Here is a 26,086-nt window from a genome sequence, read left to right on the forward strand (position 1 = left end):
ACTCCTTTGACCGGTGTCAGGGATTCCGCACACGCACGATCCCGATTACGCACTATGTAGCTATCGGCAAGCGAGCAGTAAGCATATGGTGTACACACCTCCGAATTACAGGGCATAGAATATGTGTCTATGCCCCTTATGATCACTGCCAGCTTCACGATAACCCAATTAAGATTATTCGCTTCCACCACCAGTCAGTTTCATTTTTAAAAGATATAAAATCCACTACAGGCCTGATTGGACACCTGCTTTCTGGTAGCGTATATGGCTTCGGGGGAGGAATTATTACAGAACAGAAGAAACAGGACTATTAAATTTTGTATTTAATCCAAAGGGAGGAAGTGTTTATGAAAAATATACAAAAGATTTTACAAAGAGGGACAAAATAATACAGCATATACAGTTACACAAAATAAAAAGGGAGTAATAGAAGAACTTACTTAGCTGATTCAGTTTAGCTGGAGGGAAGCGCTCCAATGGACCGTTATGGAACGGGACCCCTGCTTACACAAATATGTATCTCCCGGCATGAGTATAGATCAATATTCGGCTTGATGTTTTATGCCGAAGGGGGCCCTGCCCACACACTCCCCTGTGATGACCTCACGTGGGCTGGTCTCCGCCCTTCATGGTTTTATTGAATTTCTAGTTTATGCGATAACTCCTCGCTGGTTGATCGCAGAAGTTAGCAAGTGATGCCATATTTTTTATTGTGATTTTTCTTTAGAGACTAAATATGACATAACTGCTGTTGGTTATGTTTGCCCTCTTGCGTTACAGCTCATTGGCAGGGCGCACAGGTACGGAAAAATATGCATCTGTTCCTTAGTTGGTCCCACCGCTAAAAATATGGGTCCCATCACAATCGGAATTATAGAACTTCCGATATTCCACATTTCATTTCGGTGCCTAAGAGACAGGAAATTCAACACGTGCAAATGAGAATATCCTGGCTATTGTATAGAGTGAGGTAGATTCCCTTTGAAGCCTTAAAGAGTTGGTTCCTTGTCTCTTTCAATCTCTGGCCCATATATTCAAAGGTGTCTATACGTCACCCATGTTTCTCTTACCAGGAGGAACATTTGGTATGGTAATTAGCCTTGATCATTGAGTTTGCCACTTCTTGTGAGGACTGCCATTTGCACAGCAACAGCTTTCTAGATTGCGAGCTCTTCTGCTTTGACAAATGGTATAGGGGAGGGGAAAGAGTGAGAGTGATTTCAGAGGGAGAGGTTCTTAATATTTTCTATGCAAACCGGTGTATCTAATCCCGTCATCATGTGCGATATTCCCCAAACTGGTGTATCTAATCCCGTCATCATGTGTCATACTCCCCAGACTGGTGTATCTAATCCCGTTATCATGTGCGATACTCCCCAGATTGGTGTATCTAATCCTGTCATCATGTGCGATACTCCCCAGAGTGGTATATCTAATCCCATCATCATATGCGATACTCCCCAGACCGATGTATCTAACCCCGTCTTTCCTTCATAGAGCTAGCTGGATAGTACATTTAAAAGGCTTCCCTTGGCCGGTGTTCATAGTTTGGGACCCAGTCCTTTGTCTGCCCTTATTCACACAGAGGTCATATTTGTCACATGGTAAGGTTTTTAATATTAGACAGTGTAGGACTTTCCCAAACGGGTTCACTTTGTCGCTGGTGGGAAAGCTTTTATACTATTTTTGATTAAAAACAGTGTTACTAAGAACCCGATTTTATTTAAATGCACTTGCTTTTATTTATTTACAGCAGGGTTTGTTTATTTTGCTTCTTGTAGGTTTTTCTGATTCATGGCCATTGTGAAACATGCATTTATGTGCTGCATGTATACCAACTTAAACCAAGCTCAAATTTTGTGCTTTTTCCCCATCATCATATGCGATACTCCCCAGACCGGTGTATCCAATCCAGTCATCATGTGCGATAGTCCCCAGACCGGTGTACCTAATCCCATCATGTGATACACTACACTGAGCCCTGTATGTAGATACGTGTAGTGTATCATGTGGTGTGAATAATCCCAGTGTGTAATACACTCCATGTATCTAACCCCAGTTTATGACACAGTGAGCAGCACCATCTAACAGAATCAGCTTTGCCGGCCATCCTCGGTGGCACTGTACTTGTCAGTATCACTGGCAGTCACCAACAAAATGGCTCCACACTGTGATCCTAAACTTCATTCTTTCTTATCTTTTTGCAAACACACAGAAGGGGAGGAGGGGAGCCATGTCACACAAATGTGAGCAGATGCAGCTCCAATTTACTGCAGTTGTAATGTGAGCTAGTTGTACACTAGGCTTTCATAGCAAATTTCAGCAGCTGCTCCCCCTAGTGTTTAAAAGTGGAAATGTCAAATCTTTTAAAATTATTTTTCATATTTTACTTTATTAAAAACAAATGATAATATTTTTTAAAAAAATCAAAAACATTAATATTTTAAATTTTTTTAATTCTTATTTTTTTTTTTTTATGGCACCTTCCCATTAAGAAAAACAAGGATTGGGCATGTGTAATTTCAACATGCCCAGTCGAGCATGCATTTATATGGTATTGTGTTAGCCAGATGTATTTGGCTAAGAGCTATCTTATGTATTATATGTACTGTATATCATTGTTAGACATGATAGAAACCGAATCTTATTGTGCATTTAGACTGCACGATTATCATTCCTATGAATGCTCAATCACATTAATTGTGCAGTCTTAACAGACTGCCTTTCACCTGACAAACGAGCAAGCTCGTTCGTTGGGTGAAATGATGTTTTGGTGTGGTGTTGGTAACATCATGCTCACATGACTGTGGACTTCACACTAAATGTCCTTAAGCAGTCTTAAAAACAATGGAGGACACTAATAAAGTGGGGGCCCTTTGTAATTGCCCAGTTTGACTTCCCCTAAAGCCAGCCCTGACTGTACCTAGGGCTTATTTTCAGAGTAGGGCTTATATTTCAAGCATACTCCAAAAATCCTGTAAAGTCATGCTAGAGTTTATTTTTTGATGAAACACAGTAGATGTGATGATTCCAGAGAAAAGCTTCAAATGAAAAATATAATTAGAAATTGAGTTAAATGTTCAAAGTGAAAGAAAAAAATGTATTGTAATTTTTAGCTATGTAAAACTAGTACAATGACTATTTTTTCTAGTTAAATCTAACTTTATATAAATTATGATTTTATACAAAAAGATTATTACTCAATGCTGCATCCATGTAACATAGTTAAAGGAAACCAGTCACCAGAAATAAGGCTATTAACCTGAAGATATGCGGTTAATCTGCAGGTTAACAGCATTATTATGCTGCCTGGCGCGCCTGCAAGCAGCCGAATGCAGCAGGGAAAAAATTAACTTTATTCTCCCCGCCAGCATTCAGTTTCAATCATGGGGGAGGGGGTGCAGCAGGTTCAGTCATCACTCTGAGAATACAGAGTGGTGGCTGTAACCGCAGCCCCGGGCCTTACTGACAGTCAGTCCCAATGCAGAGGAAGTGTCAGTCAGGATCGGAGGCGCAGTTAGAGCGGCCGCTCTGTATACTCGGAGCAGTGACTGAACCAGTGTTGCCCCCGCCCCCATGACTGAAACCGAATGCTGGCAGGGAGAATAAAGTTCATTTTCTTCCCACTGCATTCGACTATGTACAGCATAATAACGCTGTTAACCTGCAGATTGACCCCATATCTGCAGGTTAATAGCATTATTTCTGGTGACAGATTCCCTTTAAATCCTGATTGCTTTTCTCAATGGATCTAAGTCTTTAAGGGTATGTGCACACGGTCAGGAGTCGCTGCGTGTCTATGCAGCGTCAAACCCGCCGTGGCCAGATGTTATAGCAAAGTGGATGGGATTTCTTTCAGATCCGCAGCATGTCAATTTCTCTTGCGGGTCCAAATGTGGACTTTCCCCATAGACTAACCTCTATGAGGAAAGTTTGCATGTGAAAAAAAATGATGCCATTCATTTGCATAATGAGGGCAGAAGCCTCGCGGCTATTCAGCAGTGTCGGGGTCGCAGGTAACTCCTGACCATATGCACATACCCTAAAAGTTTGTATTCATTTTTATTTATTTATGTATTATTTTTATTTACAAAGAATGAGTTGTGACTGCAATAAATATTAATTTGTACACAACCACTAGGACTTCCACAGATAACTATTTTTTACAATTATGTAATATTACCCCCCAAAATGTCTAAATAATACAGTATGCAAATAATGCGATCATTTAGTTATCTCCTACACTGCCATATTTTCCCATGTCATTCAATGTCCAAGTAAAGCGGCCACACAGTGTTAAAAACACCGTTATACAATGCTTCCTAATACTCCACATAAAGCCATAAAGATCAGCACAAAGCAGGAGACAGAGCGGGCAGTTTAACTGTGTTTTAGAAGTGTTAATCTACTGGAAATATATACAAATGTGCCAAGGGCGATGGAAGCATCCTGCACTGCTGATTAAATCACAAGCCCGATTGGATCTCAAGGAGGTTACAAGCTATAGTGAAGCAGTAAAAACTTATGAAATTTGTGTGTTGTATGTTCAATTGGCTTTTATTTTTAAATCATCATCACCAATTATGGGGTCAGCATGGACCCTAGAAATATAACTTTAAGGGCTTGTACACACAACCAGTTTTCTCGTTCGAACGCTTTCCATGGTTTTCACAGATAGCACTGGTACCTATGATATTCTAAGGGACCGTGCACATGTCCAAATTTTTCCTCAGACAGAGTGGTCCAGGGAAAAAATCCAAGACATGTCCGATTTTGATTAGAGGGGTCAGATCAAAATCGGCAATGCAAGTCTATGGTTCCATCAAGACCCATCCCAGTGTAGTCCGATTTTCACTGACTAGCAGAATGTAGAAGATGGAGAAACTTTTTTTTTTCTCTCCACGTACAAGAAAAACTGATGGAGTGCTAATCAACGTCAGAATAATTGGTCCATTTTCCCACATGTAGGAAAATCAGTCGCGTGAACCTACCCTTAGAGATATAAAGTTTAGACGTTTTAAATCTAATTTATGCTATAGGAGAGGCAACGTTAATGCTTCCTAGTCCTGGGTAATATATATAGGATGTCAAAAAAGTGAGTACACCCCTCACATTTTTGTAAATATTTTATTATATCTTTTCATGGGACAACACTGAAGATATGACACTTCGATACAATGTAAAGTAGTCAGGGTACAGCTTGTATAACAGTGTAAATTTGGTGTGCCCAACACACTCAACACACAGCCAATTTGTTGTTATCGCTCTCACACTGGTCACTGGAAGTTCAGCATGGCACCTCATGGCAAAGAACTTAATGAGGATTTACAAAAAAGAATTGTTGCTCTACATGAAGATGGCCTAGGCTATAAGAAGATTGCCAACACACTGAAACTGAGCTACAGCAGGGTGGCCAAGACCATACAGCAGTTTAACAAGACAGGTTCCCCTCACCACAGAATGAAGAGAGGAGACTCTCCTCCGGACCCGGGTACCATAGCACCTTTGAAAAAAAGAATAAAAAATAAATATTATACTTACCTTCTATTGGCCCCCGGTGTCCTTGTCCTGGCTTGCCGGCAGCTCGCGGTAGACTAAAGGACCTGCGGTGACGTCATTTAGTCATGTGACGGGTCACGCGACCACTGACATCGGCAGGTCCTTTAGTCTACCGTGAGCTGCCGGCAAGCCAAGACAAAGACACCGTTGGCCATCAGAAGGTAATTATATATTTATTTTTTATTTTTTACCATTCTTTCGGTCACACTATATAAAATCCATGCCGGTGGCATGGATTTATATAGTGTGACCAAGTTGTCAAGCACTTTCCAAGTGATGCTAAAATCGCTTGGAAAGTGCTTGACAACCCGCATGCGGAAATGCATGTGAAGAACGCTTCACTTCCGTTGTCCCTGGCAGGAAAAAAGTATGTACAATCCGCATGCGTTTTCCTGCCAGGGAGATGCAGGAAAAAATCCGGAGAATTTCTGCATCGTGGGCACATAGCCTAAAGGTGCTGGACTGACCAAGCATGTCTCCAGACCTATACTCTATTGAGCACCTGTGGGGCATCCTCAAACGAAAGGTGGAGGAGCGCAAGGCCTCTAAAATCCAACAAGCTAACAACCACCAGCTCCGTGATGTCATCATGGAAAAGTGGAAGGGGATTCCAGTGGCAACCTGTGAAGCTCGAGTGAACTCCATGCCCAAGAGAGTTAAGGCAGTGATTGAACATAATGGTGACCACACAAAATATTGGCACTTTGGGCACAATTTGGAAATTTTGACTTCGGGGTGTACACACTTTTGCTGCCTGCAGTTTAGACATTAATGTCTGTGTATTGAGTTATTTAGAGGGCACACCAAATTTACATTGTTATACAAGCTGTACACTGACTACTTTATATTGTATCAAAGTGTCATATCTTCAGTGTTGTCCCATGAAAAAATATAAAATACTTTTGTGATATACTGTCTAAAGTAATTATATAGAGAAAATATATGAAACTAGTGTCTGTCATCTCACATACAGACGATATTGAAGAATGTCTGGTATTTTCTTCGAAAAGTGATGATATCTTGAAATGGTATTCGTTATCCATAACAAAAAGCAGATGTGTTTACTCCGAGCTAAATCTATAATTGTGTTTCCTTAATTGCGATAATAGAATATAATTTTGAAAAATTCCGCTTTCATCTGCCTACCAGGACAATTCAACTCCCGTCCATTCGGGGGCCGACGGCGTGTTATCAAACACAGCAATTTTGCATCATGCAACAAATTGTTAATTCTTTGTTAATAGGACAATAAAACAGAGAACACGGAAACTGCAATTAGTGCATAATAGTGCGCCCAAATGAGTCTGCAATTCAAGCATATCAAAACCATTTACCTAAATTTAATACAAGAGCTTTAACTAAGACAAAGAGCTCACAATATGGCATGATCGGCAGAATGCATGGAATCATAATCTCAGCTTCGAATACAAACGCAAGAAAGATAACATTTCAAAGTGATATTTGCAAGCGACCTACCACGTATTAACTTGTCCAAGGATTATTGAGGTGTCAATACAGTTAACACAATTTTGTAATTAAGTACATGTCACCGTCTTAGACCCGGGAAGTTTATTAGAAGGTTGATGCAGTTCATATCAGAATGTTTGTCAACCACTAATCTGCCTGGTATTTAATGTGAAATAAAAATTGACATTTCAGGAAAACTCAGAATCATTGAAATTCAAGATTCATCTGTAAACTATGAAGATGTTTCAGAGCTTGTCATGGCTGCTTATAAATTTTGATGGCTGCTTTTTTTCCATAGCTTTCATATGCAAAATATGACATTAGAAATGCGCTGTCAACATACACAAAGACAGAGTGCTCACGTTGGATTTAGGCCTTGCAGTATTAATGCGGTGTTCATGTTCCCAGTTGTGCAGAGCCTCAAGGCTATGTTCACACATGGTGGAGAGTTTCCACTGTGAATTTGGCAATAAAAATCCATAAAACAATCCATCTATTTTATGTAGAGATGTTGCTTTGGATTTGGTCATAGATTTTTTCATGACAAAGTATTGCGATGAATTAAATCTTTAAAGACAATCCATTTAAATGCTATGGTCAACTTCGACATGAGAAAAATATTTTGACATATGTTTGTGGTTACATTTAGTTTATAAAATTGCAACAAGTTTCAGTCTGCAAATTTCATTCCATCATTTATTTTCAAACCCTTTTATATGCAGTTTGCAGCCTGATCAAAGTTTCAAACTTTTCTCATATGGGAGTGCCCCTCACTATAAAACATGCTGGATGTGAGGTCTCTGTATTCAGAGTGCTACTGCCTTCACTTGCTTTCATGAATCAACACAGCTACAATTCTGTATTTTCCTCCTTGTCTATAGACTTTTTCTGAGCCCAATGAGATATTCTTTCCCCTCTGTGCTGCACTTCTGTACACCTCCCTCCTGCTATCTCTATGAGGCAGCTCACGTGTCTGAATTTTTCCCGGATTAAATTTTTTCATTGAGAGTTGTGCCTTATTTAGTGCATCTTACTCCAGCATGTGTTGGGATAACTACTATAAGTTTGGGTTCATGGACATTGCTCTTGTGCTGTTGGCCGAACTATTAAAACATATGGGAAAGAAGCTGCAGCGCTCCCCCACATTTTATATTGTACATAGTGTCATTTATTGCAAAATATTAGTAAAAAATATTTAAAAATTAGTGCAACAACTAAAATTTACAAAACTGAAAAAGATCGCTTTCCATGCCGAGGATATGCAAATGTTGGAAATTAAATATTATTGGATCAAAAGTAGTGTGTAGACGTTACCATTAGGTTCGACTTCTTCGGAAGTGGAAACAGTATTTTTAGAAAAGTCTTTGCTTTGAACTAAAAAACAAAATAAATGAAAAAATAATTAATAATAGAGAAAAGCACAATCAGCAATACAGATAAAAATACACGTTGCAGGATATGGACAAGGATTTATGACCGCATGAAAGTCGATTTGATATGAGTTTAGGAGAAGAAAGAGAAGAGTTAAAACTTTACTGTCAGAATGAGTGCACTGACGGTTTCTCAGTTAACTAATTTTGCAGCCAGCAAAAGATAATGCAAAACGAAGGCCTATAGAAAGCAAACGGTGACATTTTTTTAATAAAGCCAAATTGCAAAATTTATTTTTAACCAGAAAAAAAAGAAATTTAAGTAAAATAAAATGCTCTCGAAGGTGACTATATTCTTTAAATCACAAGCTTATATATTAAGTTGTATTCTATATAGCAACACTACAGGAGGAATAGATACAAGTGCAGGTCCCGAGGTTGTGATTGTGCACAACACAGAGATTCAAGTAACACTAAAGACAGAAGTATATAACATATAGCTCAGTGCATTTGTTTTTCTTGGAGGGGAACTTGAATAAATTCGCTAATTTATTCCCACTAGCAGAATAATTTCTCTGGAAGCATGAGGTACAACAGAGAACTGTCTACAGATTAATGGGTAGCTACAGGGAATTTGAGTTCCCTTCATTTGCACTATCTTCAGATTGATCCTCCTGCTAGCAAAAGCAATTCTGCTGCTAGAGTATAGTACTAAATTGGCTAAAATACGCTATTTTGTGTACCTTTTAAAATGGGGATGCAAAATATATAAACATACCATGCCCTTCTTGGTCATAGAAGGAAAGTTCTAAAATAGACAATATTTTATTGCATAAAACTGTATTAGGCTAAGTGCCCACGATGCAGAAATGCTGCATATTTTTTCCGCATCTCCACTTTTCAGTTTTTAATTTGTTAAAAAAGTTTAAAATATCCAATAAATTTCGTTCCACGTCACGATTGTGTCCCACTTGTTGTTGATTCTTCCCAAAAAAATTTGAATTTTATATCTTTATGCTTGAAGCCAGAAATGTGGCAAAAGGTAGAAAAGTTCAAGGGGGCCAAATACTTTCACAATGCACTGTATATGTATATATATATCCACACACACTGTTCAAAAAAATAAAGGGAACACTCAAATAACGCATCCTAGATCTGAATGAATGAAATATTCTCATTGAATACTTTGTTCTGTACAAAGTTGAATGTGCTGACAACAAAATCACACACAAATCATCAATGGAAATCAAATTTATTAACCAATGGAGGCCTGGATTTTGAGTCACCCTCAAAACTAAAGTGGAAAAACACACTACAGGCTGATCCAACTTTGATGTAATGTGCTTAAAACAAGTCAAAATGAGGCTCAGTATTGTGTGTGGCCTCCACGTGCCTGTATGGCCTGCCTACAACGCCTGGGCATGCTCCTGATGAGGTTGCGGATGGTCTCCTGTGAGATCTCCTCCCAGACCTGCAATAAAGCATCCACCAACTCCTGGACAGTCTGTGGTGCAACGTGACGTTGGTGGATGGAGCGAGACATGATGTCCCAAATGTGCTCAATCGGATTCAGGTCTGGGGAACGGGCGGGCCAGTCCATAGCTTCAATGCCTTCATCTTGCAGGAACTGCTGACACACTCCAGCCACATGAGGTCTGGCATTGCCCTGCATTAGGAGGAACCCAGGGCCAACCGCACCAGCATATGGTCTCACAAGGGGTCTGAGGATCTCATCTCGGTACCTAATGGCAGTCAGGCTGCCTCTGGCAATCACATGGAGGGCTGTGCGGCCCTCCAAAGAAATGCCACCCCACACCATTACTGACCCACTGCCAAACCGGTCATGCTGAAGGATGTTGCAGGCAGATCGCTCTCCATGGCGTCTCCAGACTCTGTCATGTCTGTCACATGTGCTCAGTGTGAACCTGCTTTCATCTGTGAAGAGCACAGGGCGCCAGTGGTGACTTTGCCAATCCTGGTGTTCTGTGGCAAATGCCAAGCGTCTTGCACGGTGTTGGGCTGTGAGCACAACCCCCATCTGTGGACGTTGGACCCTCATACCTCATGGAGTCGGTTTCTAACCGTTTGTGCAGACACATGCACATTTGTGGCCTGCTGGAGGTCATTTTGCAGGGCTCTGGCAATGCTCCTCCTGTTCCTCCTTGCACAAAGGCGGAGGTAGCGGTCCTGCTGCTGGGTTTTTGCCCTCCTACGGCCCCCTCCACGTCTCCTGGTGTACTGGCCTGTCTCCTGGTAGCGCCTCCAGCCTCTGGACACTACGCTGACAGACACAGCAAACCTTCTTGCCACAGCTCGCATTGGTGTGCCATCCTGGATGAGCTGCACTACCTGAGCAAATTCTGTGGGTTGTAGAGTCCGTCTCATGCTACCATGAGTGTGAAAGCACAACCAGCATTCAAAAGTGACCAAAACATCAGCCAGAAAGCATTGGTACTGAGATGTGGTCTGTGGTCCCCACCTGCAGAACCACTCCTTTATTGAGTGCGTCTTGATAATTGCCAATAATTTCCATCTATTGTCTATTCCATTTGCACAACAGCATGTGAAATTGATTGTCAATCAGTGTTGCTTCCTAAGTGGACAGTTTGATTTCACAGAAGTTTGATTTACTTGGAGTTGTATTCTGTTGTTTAAGTGTTCCCTTTATTTTTTTGAGCAGTGTATATATATAATTTAAATCCAAATAAAATACATAAAAGTGGGAAAGAAACTAGAACAGACAAAAAAAACCTACAAAAGCCAGTCATGTCATAATATGTCCACCATATGGAGAAAGTGATCTAAATCACAATAATCACTGAACCATCATTACATTGAATCAAATATACCAGATTCTTAGAGAAGAAAATATTAAGTAGTTTATCAAAATAAATATATTGACAAATCAAATCACATAAAGTGCTATAAGCTAAAGTGCAAGTCAGCTACCCTTTCTTTCTATAAAGTGCAAATTAGTAGTGCAAAAGATGCAAGCACTTCCTTGAGGCCACAAATACTGCAAGTGCAGAAAAAATTCACATAAAGTGCATATAAGCAGATGTGCAAATGGGCTACAATTTTAAGGTGCAATTAATAATGCAAATAATGCAGGCACCTCCTCAAGGCCACAAATACTGCAAGTGCAGAATATAACTCACATAAAGTGCATGTAAACTCATGTGCAAATCAACTGCAATTTATATAAAGTGCAATCAGTTGTGTCAAAGATGCTAGCACCTCCATAGGACCATGGATATAAAGAGTCATCAAATGAAAAACAATAACAGTGATCAGAAAGTGGTAGATAGAGATAACTATAGATTAATCATTAGTAATTAATAATTATATGACCTGGCTGATGAGGAAACCCCGACGAGCCCCGTTTTAAGTCAAGAAGAAGCAAGCCGCGAAACGTGCGCGTCTGGATTTCCTCATCAGCCAGGTCATATAATTATTAATTACTAATGATTAATCTATATGTATCTCTATCTACCACTCTCTGATCACTGTTATTGTTAATCTACGTTGTTTCAGATGCTGCATATCTCGTATCTTCACAGCATAGACAATTGCCTTCAGATGATTACAAAGATAAAAGTCTAAGGGGGCCCACGACGACCAATCCACTTTCCAGGAAACTGTTCATGTAGGAATGCTCACCATTATTTTTCTTATGGTGTTCGAGCCGTTCGACGAACCCGAACGATTTGCAAAAAATTCTGCTGTTCGAGGTTATGTTCGATAACTGTTCGTGCACCAAAATCGTAGCTGTATTTTTTCACAGTAATACTGTTAATCAATGTTAATAGACAGTTTCAGTGTAGAGTGGGCGGGGGGGGCAGGGGATGGATCTCTGGAGAAATAATGCCGATCTCCATTTTTTTTTCTTTCTCGCATTTACAGTGGGGAGGTGCAGTCTGTCAGCCTATCAGCAGCGCACACATGCAGCGAAGTGCTTTTTTTTCACACAAGCAATGGCATGTGTCATTGGCTGTGTATGTCACATGTCCTTGCCCTATAAGACCCAGCCATTTTCCCCGTCGCCACCATTTTCTCACTGCTACAGCTGAGTGTTAGATGGCACCGCTGCTGCTGTGGGCGCTATACTTTCTAACTGTGTGAATTGCAAGCGAATTTGCTGTTAAATAGACAGATAGGTTTAGGGAGTAGGGACTAGTAGTAATTGCAGCCCTTTTGAGGGCTAGGTTACAGCAGTTCCTAGCACTTTTTGCCAGGCAGGTCTGTGCCAGTGCTGTGCAAGTGTTTTTCACAGCATTTGGCTAAATGTAGCTAAGCCAATCCTTTTGGGCCTCTAGCAGTGTGTGTTAGTCAGTGGAGTAGCGTATCTATCTGTGTTGCAAGCTACACCACCTGTGTATCTAATACCAATTTTTTACTGCATCTAGCCCAGTAAATCCTTTTGGGCATAGTAGCAGTGTCTGGTAGTCAGTGGAGTAGCCCATCTGTACCAAGCTACACCACCTGTGTATCTAATACCAATTTTTTACTGCATCTAGCCCAGTAAATCCGTTTGGGCCTGTAGCAGTGTCTGGTAGTCATTGGAGTAGCCTATCTGAACCAAGCTACACCACTGTGTATCAAATAACAATTTTTTACTGCATCTAGCCCAGTAAATCCTTTTAGGCATAGTAGCAGTGTCTGGTAGTCATTGGAGTAGCCTATCTTTACCAAACTACACCACTGTGTATCAAATAATTTTTTACTGCATCTAGCCCAGTAAATACTTTTGAGCATAGTAGCAGTGTCTGGTAGTCATTGGAGTAGCACATCTGAACCAAGCTACACCACTGTGTATCAAATAATTTTTTACTGCATCTAGCCCAGTAAATCCTTTTGGGCATAATAGCAGTGTGTGTTAGTCAGTGGAGTAGCCCATCTGAACCAAGCTACACCACCTGTGTATCTAATAACAATTTTTTACTGCATCTAGCCCAGTAAATCCTTTTGGGCATAGTAGCAGTGTCTGGTAGTCAGTGGAGTAGCCCATCTGTACCAAGCTACACCACCTGTGTATCTAATAACAATTTTTTACTGCATCTAGCCCAGTAAATCCTTTGGGCCTGTAGCAGTGTCTGTAAGACATTGGAGTAGCCCATCTGAACCAAGCTACATCACTGTATATCAAATAACAATTTTTTACTGCATCTAGCCCAGTAAATCCTTTTGGGCGTGTAGCAGTGTCTGTTAGTCATTGGAGTAGCCCATCTGAACCAAGCTACACCACTGTGTATCAAATAACAATTTTTTACTGCATCTAGCCCAGTAAATCCTTTTGGGCATAGTAGCAGTGTGTGTTAGTCAGTGGAGCAGCCCATCTGAACCAAGCTACACCACTGTGTATCAAATAACAATTTTTTACTGCATCTAGCCAAGTAAATCTTTTTGGGCATAGTAGCAGTGTGTGGTAGTCAGTGGAGTAGCCCATCTGAACCAAGCTACACCACTGTGTATCAAATAACAATTTTTTACTGCATCTAGCACAGTAAATCCTTTTGGACATAGTAGCAGTGTCTCGTAGTCAGCGGAGTAGCCCACCTGTGAAGCAAGCTACACCGCCTGTGTATCTAGTAAAATTGTTTTACTGCATCTAACCCAGCCAATCCTTTTGGGCTAGTACCACAGTTTGGCCACTCAGCTCTGCTCGGTTTCCATCCATCGTTTTTTGCGCAAACAACTACAGAGTTGCCAATTAGTTAATAGAGATGAGCGTTGTTCTACTCGAACTGTTCGCCAATCTCAAATTCGAGCTGTTTTGGGCGGTGTTCAAGCCGTTCGGCGAACACGAACAATTTGAGAAAAATTCGGCTGTTCGAGGTTATGTTCGATAACTGTTCATGCACCAAAATCATAACTGGATTTTTTCTCAGTAATGATGAAAATTAATGTTAATACGCAGTTTGAGTGTACAGCGGGGTGGGGGGAGGGGCAGGGGATGGATCTCTGCAGGAACAATGAAGATCTCCATTTTTTTTTTCTCTTTCCCGCATTTACAGTGGGGAGGTGCAATCTGTCAGCCTATCAGCAGCGCACACACGGAGCGAAGTGCTTTTTTTCACACGAAGCAAGGGCATGTGTCATTGGCAGTGTATGTCACATGTCCTTGCCCTATAAGACCAAGCCATTTTCCCCGTCGCCACCATTTTCTCACTGCTGCAGCTGCGTGTTAGACGGCACCGCTGTTGCTGTGTGCGCTATACCTTGTTAATTTCAAGCCAATTTTCGCACAAATCTACAGATAGCTTGGGAGTAGGGAATAGTTGTGATTGCAGTCCTTTTAAGGACTAGGTTACAGCATTTCCTACGACTTTTATCAGGCAGGTCTGTGCTCTTAAATAGATAGATTGTGGGAGCAAAGACTAATTGTAATTGGAGTCCTTTTCAGGACTAGGTTACATCAGTTCCTATCAGTTTTTGCCAGGCAGGTCTGTGCCAGTGCTGTGCAAGTTTTTTTCACATCATTTGGCTGAATCTAGCAAAGCTAATCCTTTTTGGCCTATTGCAGAGTGTGTTAGTCAGTGGAGTAGCCTATCTGTGTTGCAAGATATACCACCTGTGTATAGAATACAAATTTTTTTACTACACCTAGTGAAGTAAAATCTTTTGGGCATAGCATCATTCTATTAGTCCATCTATACTGACCTCCATCAGGTTGTAAATTGAATATAATTTTTTTCTGCATCTAGCTCTGAAAAAATATTGGGCTTCTAGCTGTGTGTGGGACTTGCTGTATTAGTCCATCTATATTGACCTCCATCAGGTTGCAAACTGCATATATTTTTTTCTTCATCTACCTCTGAAAAAATATTGGGCTTCTAGCTGTGTGTGGGACTTGTTCTATTAATCCATCTATACAGACCTCCATCAGGTTGCAAACTGAATATATTTTTTTCTGCATCTACCTCTGAAAAAATATTGGGCTTCTAGCTGTATGTGGGACTTGTTGTATTAGTCCATCTATACTGACCTCCATCAGGTTGCAAACTGAATATAATTTTTTTCTGCATCTACCTCTGAAAAAATATTGGGCTTCTAGCTGTGTGTGGGACTTGTTGTATTAGTCCATCTATACAGACCTCCATCAGGTTGCAAACTGAATATATTTTTTTCTGCATCTACCTCTGAAAAAATATTGGGCTTCTAGCTGTGTGTGGGACTTGTTGTATTAGTCCATCTATACTGACCTCCATCAGGTTGCAAACTGAATATATTTTTTTCTGCATCTACCTCTGAAAAAATATTGGGCTTCTAGCTGTGTGTGGGACTTGTTCTATTAATCCATCTATACAGACCTCCATCAGGTTGCAAACTGAATATATTTTTTTCTGCATCTACCTCTGAAAAAATATTGGGCTTCTAGCTGTGTGTGGGACTTGTTGTATTAGTCCATCTATACTGACCTCCATCAGGTTGCAAACTGAATATATTTTTTTCTGCATCTACCTCTGAAAAAATATTGGGCTTCTAGCTGTGTGTGGGACTTGTTCTATTAATCCATCTATACAGACCTCCATCAGGTTGCAAACTGAATATATTTTTTTCTGCATCTACCTCTGAAAAAATATTTGGCCTTCTAGCAGTGTGTGGAACTTTCTCTATTAGTCCATCTATACTGACCTTCATCAGGTTGCAAATTAAAAATATTTTTTATCTGCATCTAGCTCTGAAAAAATATTTGGCCTTCTAGCAGTGTGTGGGACTTTCTCTATTAGTCCATCTATACTGACCTCCATCAGGTTGCAAATTAAAAATAATTTTTATCTGCATCTAGCTCTGAAAAAATATTTGGCCTTCTAGCAGTGTGTGGGACTTTCTCTATTAGTCCATCTATACTGACCTCCATCAGGTTGCAAATTGAATATAATTTTTTTCTGCATCTAACCCAGCCAATAGTTTTGGCCTAATACCACAGTTTGGCCACTCAGCTCTGCTCGGTTCCCATCCATTGTTTTTTTGTGCAAACAACTCCAGAGTTGTTAATTAGTTAACCACCAAAATGAGTGGAAAAAGGCCTGCTGCTGGTGGAAAGGGGAATAGGCGTGTTGGGAAGGGGAAAAAAGGTTGTGTCCGTGGGGTAGGTGTTAAAGCAACAGTAACATCTGCAGAAGAAAGACCATCTTCCAGCCAAACTAAAATGTCTACTTCTTTTAGCGGACAATGTGATAAGAGCCCTTTCTTACGGCCACGCCAATCGCTACAAATTCCAGATGAGGCACAAAAACAGCAGGTGCTTCAACGGATATCAAGTGCTCCTTTAAGTGGGCTCTCCTCCACATCAACTTCAACATCACAAATACTCCAGTCCTCAAAGGTGTCACCCCAATCGCACTTGCTTCCTCACAGCTCCCAAATCTCCAGCTGCCCGTCTGAGTATGAGGTAGAACAGATGGTTGAGTCTGCAGAGCTGTTTACTCATACTATAGCCTGGGAATCAGAGGTCGACTCCAGCGCTTCTGTGAATCCAGACGAGGAAATGATCTGCACTGATGCCCAGAATCTTTATGAGTCGGATCCAGGACCAGACTCAGAAGGTTCTGACCATAATGTAGACTCTCATTCCCAAACTGTAACTACTGTTGGTGGAGACAATGAGGAAGACGATGATAAGACTCAAATACCTGATTGGAGCGACAACTTTAGTTTTTTGTCAGGGCAGGAACAGGTTGGCTCTGAGGACGACGGGTGTGATAACGCACAGGGTGATGATGATGAGGTTGGAGATCCCACTTACTGTCAACCCACAGTCAGCCAAGAGATGAGGTCAGCAGAGGAGGTGGAGGAAGATGCTAGTGACGACGAGGTCAGGTTGCGCCTTCCTGGACAGAGAGGTAGTACTGGAAGCACGTCAACAACTGCATCCTCAAACACAACTCTGCCTCTCACCACAAGTCGTGGTGGCTCTTCAGGTCGCATGGGTGCTAAGCCTTGCATAGCCTGGGCATTTTTTCAGATCGATAAAGATGACCCAACTCGTGTTATCTGTAACATTTGTCAGCAAAAGCTAAGTAGAGGCCAAAAAATACATAGTTTGAGTACTTCATGCATGAACCGGCACATGGACATGAAGCATAAGTTGCAGTGGGAAGCTCAGTGTGCTACAATGCGGCCTAGCCGGCCGGGCCAACCACCGTCTGCCATATCTTGTGCATCCGCGGCCTCTTCATCCTCTGTGACTGGGGGGACAGCAGTCACACCTGTTTTGGGGCGCAGACCTGCCACCTCTTTACCCTCAACAGCCAGCGTGATTGGCAGGTCATCATTTTCTTTGGAGGTGGTAACACCAGCTGGTGTTGAGCGTTGTCCGACAACGATAGCACCACCTTTGGATCAAGGCAACCTAACATGTCCGCCTGCATCTTCCTCACAGACCGGCAGTTTGCCGGGGACACCCTTATCAACCCCGTCTAAGCACAATAGCCAGCCCTCGGTCCCTCAGATGTGGACAAGTAAAAGACCATTTCCTCCTAGCCATGAGAAAGCTAAGAGGTTGAATTTCACCATCTGCAAGTTCTTGGCTACAGAAATGCTGCCTTTCCGCCTGGTGGACACAGAGGATTTTCGAGACCTTATGTCCGTCGCAGTGCCCCAGTACCAGATGCCCAGTCGGCACTACTTCTCAAAGAAAGGTGTGCCTGCGCTCCACCAGCATGTCGCACACAACATCACCGCTTCTTTGAGAAACTCTGTGTGTGACAGGGTGCATTTCACCACAGACACTTGGACGAGTAGGCATGGACAGGGGCGTTACATGTCGCTGACTGGGCACTGGGTAACTATGGTGACAGCAGGACAAGGGGCTGCTGTCCAAGTCTTGCCGTCCCCACGAGTTGTGCGTCAATCCTCTTTATGTCAAAGTTCCTCCACTGCTTCTGCCTCCTCAACCTCCTCTCGGTCTTCCACCTGCACCCAAAGCCTGTCTGGTCATGCCACAAGCTTTCTAACAGCGCACAAGGGATCCTGCACACCACCTTACTATGCTGGCAGTAGGGCTCAACGTCATCAGGCGGTTTTTACATTGAAATGTCTGGGAAATGTGAGTCACACAGCTGAGGAGTTGTGGTCAGCTCTGGAGAACCAATTTCATGAATGGTTGTCTCCACTGGACCTGAAACCAGGGAAGGCCGTGTGCGACAATGCTGCAAACCTGGGTGCGGCCCTTCGCCGGGGCAATGTCACACACGTGCCTTGTATGGCTCACGTGTTGAACCTGGTTGTCCAGCAATTTTTAGCCCACTATCCCAGACTAGATGGCCTTCTGCAGAGGGCACGGTCGCTGTGTGCTCACTTTCGCCGTTCGCATCCCGCAGCTCAGCGACTTACATCTCTACAGAAGTCGTTGGGCCTGCCACTTCACCGGCTAAAATGCGATGTGCCTACCCGGTGGAATTCAACTCTGCACATGTTGCAGCGACTGTGGCAGCACCGACAAGCCCTGGTGCAATACGTTCTGACGTATAGCCTGGGCCAACGAGATCCAGAGGTGGGGCAAATCACGCTGGAGGAGTGGTCTCAGATCAGGGACCTATGCACCCTTCTGCACAGTTTTGAAATGGCGACGAAGATGTTTAGTGCTGACGATGCCATTATCAGCATGACTATTCCGGTGATTTACATGCTGGAGCACATGTTAAACAGAATTCGGAGTCAGGTGGTGGCACAAGAGGAGGTGGAGGAAGTAGAGGAGGAGGAGTTGTATGCGGAAGGGCTAACATCTGCAAGGTCCAGACGGTCGGCAGCACCAAGGTGGCAGGCATGTGAGGGTGGGGGAGATGGTTTTACCAGGGCGCATGGTAGCAGCCAAACTAGTGAGGAAGGTGCAGGAGCCCAGGAAGAAGTGGAGGACGAACTGATGGAAGACTCATCAGATGAGCGAGACCTTGATCACATTTCTGTTGTGCGAGGTTGGGGGGAGAGGACAGAGGAAGGAAGCATGATTGTTACCTCGCCACCAACACAACAGGGACTTGGTGCTCCTGGATGCGCAACACACATGAGTGCCTTCTTGCTGCACTACCTGCAACATGACCCTCGAATTGTGAGAATTAGAAATAATCCTGACTACTGGGTTGCCACACTGTTAGATCCCCGGTACAAAAGTAAATTTGCAGAAATTATTCCTGCCATAGAAAGGGATGCACGCATGCAGGAGTATCAGCAGAGACTGTTGCAGAATCTTACATGTGCTTTTCCACAAAATACCAGTGGTGCACGTAGTGATCTCACAGTTCCAACTTGCCAACCGTGGGACCGTCAAGTGTTCAGCACTCAAACCGTAACAGAACCACAGTATCTGCTGGTAACATCAATTTTGCGGAATAATTTCACCACTTTTTTAGCCCATCCTTTGCAAGGCCACAGGAGACAAGAAGTCTGACACATAGTCAACGCCTAGAGACGATGGTACAGGAGTATCTCCAAGTAAACATTGAAGCCACGACTGTGTCACTGGACCCTAGCTCTTTTTGGGCTTCCAATCTGGATAAATGGCCGGAGCTAGCCACTTACGCCTTGGAGATCTTGTCATGCCCCGCAGCCAGCGTTCTGTCTGAACGTGTGTTCAGCGCTGCTGGTGGTGTGCTGACAGATAAGCGCACGCGGCTCTCCACTGATAATGTAGACAGACTCACGTTCATAAAGATGAACAAATCATGGATTTGAAACGACTTTTCTACCCCTGTGTCATCCTGGGGAGAGTAAAAGCTTGATGATTGGTTAAAATCACCCTACCAACCGTTTTAAGCTTTCAAATTACTAATCATGTTTATCTGTATCTTGGCTGGAAAATAATTTGGGCTTTGTAGCAGTGTGCAGCACTGATTCTATTAGGCCATCTATAATAAGCTCCACCAGATTTAAAATTACTAATCATGTTTATCTGTATCTTGACTGGGAAATAATTTAGGCTTTGTAGCAGTGTGCAGCACTGATCCTATTAGGCCATCTATACTAAAGCTTCACCAGATTTAAAATTAATAATAATTTTTAGCTGCATCTAGCCCGGAAAATAATTTTGGGGCTCCGAGATGCGCAAGACACATAAGTGCCTTCTTGCTGCACTACCTGCAGCATGACCCTCATATTGTCAGAATTCGAAGTCATCATGACTACTGGGTTGCCACACTCTTAGATCCCCCAAACTTTTCGATCAACCTTTTCATTTTAATAAAGACCAAAAAAATGGTAATTTTTGAAATTATAAGCATTAGCAGGTTGTTAGAAACTGAAATCAAACAGTTTTCAACTCAAAACTTTATTCTAGGTGATGTTACATTTTCACATAGGACCCCTTGTTCGAAAGGAGCTTCTGAACTCTCTCGTCCATTGAATTTGTCAGGTTTTGGATGGTTTCTGCTTCAATTGTTTTGCATGAGGACAGAATACCCTCCCAGAGCTGTTGCTTAGATGTGAACTGCCTCCCGCCATCATAGACACTCCTTTTAATGATGCTCCAAAGGTTCTGAATGGGGTAGAGGTCAGGGGAGCATGGGGGTCACACCATAAGTTTGTCCCCTTTTATGCCCATATCAGCAAGAGATGCAGATGTTTTATGTGCAGCATGAGATGGTGCATTATCATGCAGAAAAATGATCTTGCTGTGAAATACACGGTTCTTCTTCTTGAACCATGGCAGGAAGTGCTGTTTGAGAAAATCCACATACATTATGGAGTTCATCTTTAGCGCCTTCAGGGATCCTAAAGGGGCCGACAATCTCTCTCCCCATGATTCCAGCCCAAAACATTACTCCACCTCCTCCTTGTTGGCGCTGTAGCCGTGTTTGCGTGGGGTGTCCATCAACCAGCCATCCTCCACTCCATCCATCTGGACCATCGAGCGCTGCACGGCACTCATCCGTGAACAAAACAGTTTTGAAATCAGTCTTCATGTAATGTTTGGCCCACTGGAGCCGTTTCTGCTTGTGTGAAGTGGATAGAGGAGGTCGACAGGATGGCGTATGCACAGCTGCAAACCTCTGAAGGACCCTGCATCTTGTTGTTCGGGGGACGTTGGAGGCACCAGCAGCTTCAAAAACTTGTCTGCTGCTATGACAAGGCTTTTTTGCCGCTGCTCTTTCAACCTGACGTAATTGCCTGTAGGAAAGCGTCCTCAATTTGCCCTTATCAGCACGCACACGTGTGTACTGTGAATCAGCTACATAGTTCTTGATTGCCAAGACACTTCATCCTGATCATCGCACAATGTTGATTGTAGTCATGCCTTGACCTAAACACTCCACAATTTGTTGCTTCTCAGCAGCCGACACATCCTTTTTCTTTCCCATTTTGGCAGAAAATGTAGGCTGCTTAATAATGTGAGACAGCCTTCTTAAGTAGTCTTGCCTTTCATTGGACACACCTGCCAAACTAATTAGCACAGGTGTCTGCAATTGCTTACAGTGATATAAAGAGCCCTGACACACATCACCATCAATGAGTTTAACTGACAAACAAACAAATTCTTCCCTTATCACTCCTAAACACTTTTTGCATAATAATTTGGAACACAGTGTACATGTGCTTTTCCACAAAACACCAGTGGTTCACGTAGTGAATCTTACAGTTCTAACTTGCCAACCGTGGTCTGTATGGAGTTGTTCAATAAAGGGCCCAAAATTAAGATAACATAGATGGGAGAGGTCTCTATGAATAGGAATTCCTAAGTATTTGATACCCTGTGAGGGCCAGGCAAAGGGAAAGTTGGACTGGATGGAATCCTATATGGATTTGGGGAGGGAGACATCGAGGGCCTCAGACTTCGCTGCATTGATTTTAAAATTTGACCATGTAACAAAGTGATCTATTTCAGCCATAACAGCATGGATGGATATATGTGATTGAGTGATATATACTAGGACATCATCAGCAAATAGAGAGCACTTGTACTCGGTGCCTCCCACCTCAATCCACCTAATATTGGGGTTATGGCGAATTGATGAGAGCAGGTGCTCCGTCACTAGGATGTATAAGAGAGGGGACAGAGAACATCCCTGCCTTGTCCCATTGGTGATTGTGAAAGGTGATGAAAATGTTCTGACGCGCCCCCTGGGCCTTGGGACACCCGGAGCCGGACCCTTTTTGGTGGATGCTGGTGGTTGTAGTCTCCGTGGCGGCAACCCGGTTCCGTGGCTCAGGGCGGTCAAACCAGTGGCGGAACTATTTATGTGGTTTTGATGTTTAAATGTCCGACTACGCCACCCGTGGATTGCGGTCAGAGTGAACCGCCGCTCCAGGGCAGACCGCTGAGGCTGGTGTTGTGGGTGCAGCAGAGCGTAGCATAACTCCCCATGGGAGGAGTATAGCCTCAGGGCAGTGTATGCGGAGGATGGGGGTGATGGTGCAGGGCAGCAGCAGTAATGACACGGAGTCAGTGATGCAGTCCAGGGCCTTTACTCACAGTTCTTATTATCCAGACCACGTCTGCAGGTAACGGCTGCCCACGTCGTACTGTGCTCACCAGGTGAGGGGCTCAGACAACTCCCAGATAACTTTGGAGTGCTTCACAGGACCCCCTTTGTGTGTCCTTTGTCTGGCCTTTCTTACCAACCCTTCTGTCCGGCTGCCTCGGGCCTCCTCTTGGTAAACTTGGCGCCAGTTTCCCTGACCCTATGTGGTGCCTTCCTAGCGGGTGTAGCGAGGGGCTGCGCCACATAGAATGTCACAGCCTCCTGTTTCTAGCTGAGGGTCGTTTCCTGCCTCCACTAGTTTCGGGGACCGGTCTCCCCATTTGGCCTGACCCCTCCACGCAGGTGGATTCGGGCGTGCGGTGGCGACTCGCCCGTCCGCACCCCTGAGATCCCTTCGTTCCTCGTTCCTGGAGCCTTCTCCGCTCCTCTTCCTTCCTTCTCCCTCTTCCAGGCCTGGGCCTCTGTTACTAGGCCCGCCTCCGGAGCAGAGCTCATGCAGAGCCCCTGCTCCCTGCCACTTCTGCTCAGACTTCTCTGCACTGAACTAAGATGGTGCCCACCTTTTATACTCCCTTCTCAATGCACCCAGGAACTGCTTCCTCCCTGCTCCTGCACTACAGGGTTCCCCTTCCTCAGTGTTCCCTCCCCCCACTCCAGCCAGGGACAGGGACTGTCGTGCCCATCTCAGGGACATATTGGTCGCCCTGCCCCACGGCAATGTGGTGTAATGCATGCAGGTGTCGGGTCCTGATCCACACTACATCCTTACCTGAGAGTGAGATATCACACCTCTGGGTGAGGTGCAATACCTCTGTAGCAACCGAGCCCTCAGGGTGCTACAGTTCCATTTATCTTCAGCCTAGGTGACGTATTACGATTCAGGGCCGTGATTTTGGCTATAAAAGGGTCCCCTAGACCCCTACCCCAAGCTTTTTAAGAGAATCATATATGGCGTGCCAGGAGACTCTATGGAATGCTTTCTCAGCATCCAACGAGAGTATCTAATTACAAATTTTTAACTGCATCTAGCCCAGGAAATACTTTGTGCCTAGTAGCAGGGTCTGCTAGTCAGCGGATTATCCCGGCTGTTAAGCAAGCTACACCACCTGTAGTTTGGACACTTCATTTTTTCAAAGGAAATGCTTCGGGACCACGGGATTCTCAGTGAAGAGCATCAGGAGGCACCCCAAGGCATAGGGGCTCGGACTGGCAGTAGGATACCTTGCGGTGGACAGCCGAGCTCGATCCTTATAAAAGCTTTTTAACTGCAGCAGCTTTAGTGGACGCTACTGGAGCTGGAATTACCGCGGCTGCTGGCATCAGACTTGCCCTCCAATAGATCCTTGTAAAAGGATTTAAAGTGTACTCATTCAAATTACAAAGCCAATTTAAATTACAGAGCTTAGACCTGCCTCCACCGCGGGGGGTCTCGACCCACCAGCGGACAGGCACCAGTATTGGGAGAGGGGGGCTGGCTGTCAGGGTCCAACGCGGCTCTGGCACAAACCCTGCGACACGGAGGTCGCACGGGCAGGAACGGACTGGCCGTGTCGGCTTCGCACTCCAGCGTAGTCCCTCTGCCCGCTCGCGTCTGTAACCTCAAAGGGATGCGCAAGCGGCTTTTCTTCCAAGGGCAGTTCCCCGTCCAGCAGGAACGTGGGGGAGCTCAGGTCGGCCTTCCACCGTACTCCCTTACCTCCCTCGCCCTCTTTCCTTCTTCCGTTCTCCATCTAACACCTCAGCTCTGTGGTGTCCACTCTCCCTCCAGCTCTCTCCTTCTCACAGGTGGACTACCGCGTGTATTCACACTGTGGCGAATCTTTTGGGCCCAGGCATAAGAAGTTGTCGAGGTAATGGATAATATGTGCCCCCTTAGAAACGTCCATGACAACCCATTCGAGGAAGCAACTAAAAGCCTCAAATAGTGAGCAGGATCTGGAGCACCCCATGGGAAAACAGCGATCTATATAGTATGCTCCTTCCCAGAAGCAGCCCAATAGGCGGACACTATTCGGAGGCACAGGTAGTAAGTAACCGGAACGCCCCCTCAATGTCTGTTTTGGCCATTAGGGTGCCGCTTCCCAACTTCTTGACCCGCCTGATTGCCTTGTCAAAGGAGGTACAGTATATACTACTGCACTTGGTTCCGCGTCGATGTCGTTTACTGACCTGCCCCTTGGATATGACAAATGGTGGATTAGTCTGAATGTATTGGGTTCTGTTTTTGGCACGACTCCCAACGGGGATACCACTACATCTTGTAAGTTAAGTGCTCTGAATGGAACCGCCATTCTACCTAAAGATATTTCTTTTTTTAATTTTCTTGTCATGACATCTGGGTGTTGGTAGGCTGACTTTAGATTTTTACTCCAGCTTTTCTTGATTTTAGAAGGGCATGACATGCCTATATCTGCGTCTCCCCCTCCTTTTACTCCTACACCTCTTTTCTTTTCGCATGACTATATGTACTTGTCACTTTTCCATGTGTTAGTTGTGTCTTCTGAGCAGTTTGTCAGCTTTTGGACACCTTTGAAGGTGTTTTCTATGTGTTTCTATGTGTTTTTGTTTGCCTGCCATTGGTTTTAATGGTGTTCGACGGTGTTCGACGAACAGTTCGGCGAACATACCGGTGTTCGACAAACCGAACCCGAACACTTCGGGGGTGGCTCAACTCTACTAAGAATCCGGTATATTTGATTAAATGTAATTATGGTTCAGTGATTATTGTGATTTAGAGCGCTTGCTCAATATAGTGGACATATTATGACATGACTGGCTTTTGTAGGTTTTTTTTGTCTGTTCTAGTTTCTTTCCCACTTTTATGTATTTTATTTGGATTTTAATTATGTGTTAATAAAAAATCTATTTTATTCAACTGGTGCTAATTTTCCGATTATTTGTATGTTTATAATTTATTATATGGAAGTGCTTTTGAAATTTTTGGGCTTCATCATATATATAATTGTAAAATCTATAAAGTTCTCATATTAACCTTGAAGCATAGAGTAAATGGAGCAAAATCTAGCTCCATGACCTCCACATGAACCTTATCTTCAGCTGAGACCATCCAACTACCCTTCCTGCAAACAGGTAATTAAAGTTGGTATCTGATGGATAGCAAATACCTATTCTTCTTCAGCTTGCTGAAGAATGGGTAAGGTGACAGATTTATGGCCGGTGGAGATAATTTATCACCTTTATCCTCAGCGTGACTAGAACTGGCAGGCAGACTAAGCTTCTTTGTCCTCCTTTGAAGGTTATAAATATTGG

General features: G+C 43.5%; 1 protein-coding gene across 3 annotated transcripts in view; it reads right to left on the reverse strand.

Moving 5' to 3' along the window:
• MACROD2 (mono-ADP ribosylhydrolase 2) overlaps window positions 1–26,086 on the reverse strand; it is a 2,798,553-nt gene that overhangs the window by 88,731 nt on the left and 2,683,736 nt on the right. For all 3 annotated transcript variants that reach the window (XM_073672205.1, XM_073672203.1, XM_073672204.1), the window contains one exon: window positions 8,341–8,400. In XM_073672205.1, the coding sequence (XP_073528306.1) occupies window positions 8,341–8,400 (60 nt within the window). The remainder of the gene's footprint in view (window positions 1–8,340; window positions 8,401–26,086) is intronic.

This window comes from Phyllobates terribilis, unplaced genomic scaffold, assembly GCF_046119375.1.
Source record: "Phyllobates terribilis strain yellow unplaced genomic scaffold, ASM4611937v1 Scaffold_3__8_contigs__length_932513732, whole genome shotgun sequence".
In the NCBI taxonomy this organism is placed as follows: domain Eukaryota; kingdom Metazoa; phylum Chordata; class Amphibia; order Anura; family Dendrobatidae; genus Phyllobates; species Phyllobates terribilis.